At 50.5% G+C, this 2,846-nt stretch overlaps 1 protein-coding gene across 1 annotated transcript in view; it reads right to left on the reverse strand.

The window, feature by feature from the left end:
- Positions 1–551: 551 nt before the first annotated feature.
- The window catches only part of SMPD1 (sphingomyelin phosphodiesterase 1), a 13,357-nt gene continuing 11,062 nt past the window's right edge, over positions 552–2,846 (reverse strand). The window contains exons 5-6 of the mRNA XM_018571652.1: positions 2,543–2,688; positions 552–958 (exon numbers count right to left, since the gene is read on the reverse strand). Of these exons, the coding sequence (XP_018427154.1) occupies positions 567–958; positions 2,543–2,688 (538 nt within the window). The 3' untranslated portion in view covers positions 552–566. The remainder of the gene's footprint in view (positions 959–2,542; positions 2,689–2,846) is intronic.

A 2,846-nucleotide genomic window follows, 5' to 3' on the forward strand; every position in this document is an offset into this window, starting at 1 on the left:
GTTGGGGGGGGGGGGGGGGGGGATGGTGAAGGTCAGAGGACAGAAATTGGCTTTGGGTATAAGAGGGGTCACTAATTAGTCCCACTCGCGTCAGTTACAAGGGAGAGCTGACACATGAGGAAGTGTAGTAACAATTGTCACTTTCAGAGGCGGAGCTTCCTCAGTGACGTTCCAGTTGGATAGAAAACACCTGAGCTTGTAGATTGAACCACAAAACACGACCAGAAGGAAACGTCTCCAGGAAGACATTGACCGGTGAGGAGTCCACGAGATGTTACCCATCGCGTCCTCAGAACTTCCCAGGGGCTTTATAGGGAGACTGGATGTCCTCACACAATCCGGCCCACATTGCCTTCATTCAAGGTCACCTCCATGTCTACGTTCCCGAGGAACCTCCACAGTTTTATAGATACTGTAAAATCTTTTGACGTTTGAACACAATATATGTTCATTGTTTCTCAGTTCATAGGAAATCCTTTGTGGGAGGTCTAAAATGTCTTCTCGCCTCCGTGAGATGAGTTTCTTCTCCTCCGTGAGGGGAACACAGGTCCCTGGAAGCTGCAACTTCAGCAAAGAGACTTCCGCTTCCAGGTAGGTTTCCCATCCAGTCCCAAATCCTTACACAGCTGAGGATCACCGGCCCGGCCAGTGCGAAGGATACATATGACAGTCCTCTTACACATTTGCTCGCATACCTCTCCCACGTGACCCTTGTGATGGAGGAACCAGAAAGTCTGGAAGAGTCTTTCGTCCTGGAGGAATCTGCTTAGCAGGTCCTCCCAATCTGCCGGATAGGCCGACTTCATCCCATATGTGCTGAGGGCGCTGTACAGGAGAGTCCACTGCGGCTCCTCCTTTTTCTTGTTGGCTTCGGTCAGGTTGAGGATGTAGGTCTCGTGGTCCAACACAACGTGGGAGCTGTTTGGATATTGGCCATCGATCTGGTAGACGCGGAAACCTGGAAGGAGAACACATGTGAGATCCACCACATACTCTGACAAGAAGAAGAACGCCATCTCTGTCCACAGACTCGGCCACTACATGAGGAACGCTCACTATACAATCTCCTTTACATCTACCAAAACCATGAGGGCAACCTAAACTATCCATTACATTGTTATCCAATCAGGCCGGCCCCTCACTACATGGGTGTTGGTACATCAGAACGGGATTGTACAGTCAGATGTTGTGTATTGAGCTTTAAGCTAATAGGTCACCTCATCTCCAGAACGTCTCCTACATCATTCTTACAGTAAGTGACCACTTTATTGTATACACCGAAATGTTGTCACCCAGAAAACAAATTGCGTGACTGTAACCCAACACAGTCACGGCCAAAAATATTGGCACCCCGGCATTTCTGTCAGATAATGCGCCCCTTCCCGCAGAAAATTGTTGCAATGACAAATGTTTCGGCAGGAGGAAAGAGGTCAGGTAGAAAACTGAAGGGGATGAAGGAGGTCAGATAAAAGACTGAAGGGAAGGACGGAGGCCAGATAAAAGACTGAAGGGAAGGACGGAGGTCAGATAGAAGACTGAAGGGAAGGACGGAGGTCAGATAGAAGACTGAAGGGAAGGTTGGAGGTCAGATATCAGACAGAAGGGAAGGACGGAGGTCAGATAAAAAGACTGAAAGGAAGGACGGAGGTCAGATATCAGACTGAAGCGAAGGACGGAGGTCAGATAGAAGACTGAAGGGAAGGACGGAGGTCAGATAAAAGACTGAGGGGAAGGACGGAGGTCAGATAAAAGACTGAAGGGAAGGACGGAGGTCAGATAAAAGACTGAGGGGAAGGACGGAGGTCAGATAGAAGACTGAAGGGAAGGACGGAGGTCAGATATCAGACTGAAGGGAAGGACGGAGGTCAGATAGAAGGTTGAAGGGAAGGACGGAGGTCAGATAAAAGACTGAGGGGAAGGACGGAGGTCAGATAAAAGACTGAGGGGAAGGACGGAGGTCAGATAAAAGACTGAGGGGAAGGACGGAGGTCAGATAGAAGACTGAAGGGAAGGACGGAGGTCAGATATCAGACTGAAGGGAAGGACGGAGGTCAGATAGAAGGTTGAAGGGAAGGACGGAGGTCAGATAGAAGGTTGAAGGGAAGGACGGAGGTCAGATATAAGACTGAAGGGAAGGACGGAGGTCAGATAGAAGGTTGAAGGGAAGGACGGAGGTCAGATAGAAGACTGAAGGGAAGGACGGAGGTCAGATATCAGACTGAAGGGAAGGACGGAGGTCAGATAGAAGGTTGAAGGGAAGGACGGAGGTCAGATAAAAGACTGAGGGGAAGGACGGAGGTCAGATAAAAGACTGAGGGGAAGGACGGAGGTCAGATAGAAGACTGAAGGGAAGGACGGAGGTCAGATAGAAGACTGAAGGGAAGGATGGAGGTCAGATAGAAGACTGAAGGGGAGGACGGAGGTCAGATAAAAGACTGAAGGAAGGACTGAGGTCAGATAGAAGACTGAAGGGAAGGACGGACCACCTGACAGTACCCCTGACCTCCGTGCTCGGTACATGGTCGCCATGTCTGGTGATCACCTGGGTTGAGGTCGATGAAGGTGGTCACGCTGGGTGCAATGAAGGCCACGGAGAGGGGACGGCTGAGGGTCTCTTCATCATAAAAGATCTCGAACTCGTCCAGGTGAGTGTGCCCGAAGAACTGGCCAGCGATGGAGCCTTCGTATCTGCAGGGAGAGAGAACCAATGAGACAACAGGGAGGATTCTGGGAAGACAGAGACATGACCCCCATCGGGTATGCTGAGTGACCTCAGAGTCAACAATGGATCTCCTCCATGTCAGTGGTGAGCCCAATACCGGGACACACAACAAAGCAGCACAATG

Source organism: Nanorana parkeri, unplaced genomic scaffold (assembly GCF_000935625.1).
Source record: "Nanorana parkeri isolate BGI_ZX_2015 unplaced genomic scaffold, ASM93562v1 scaffold1799, whole genome shotgun sequence".
In the NCBI taxonomy this organism is placed as follows: domain Eukaryota; kingdom Metazoa; phylum Chordata; class Amphibia; order Anura; family Dicroglossidae; genus Nanorana; species Nanorana parkeri.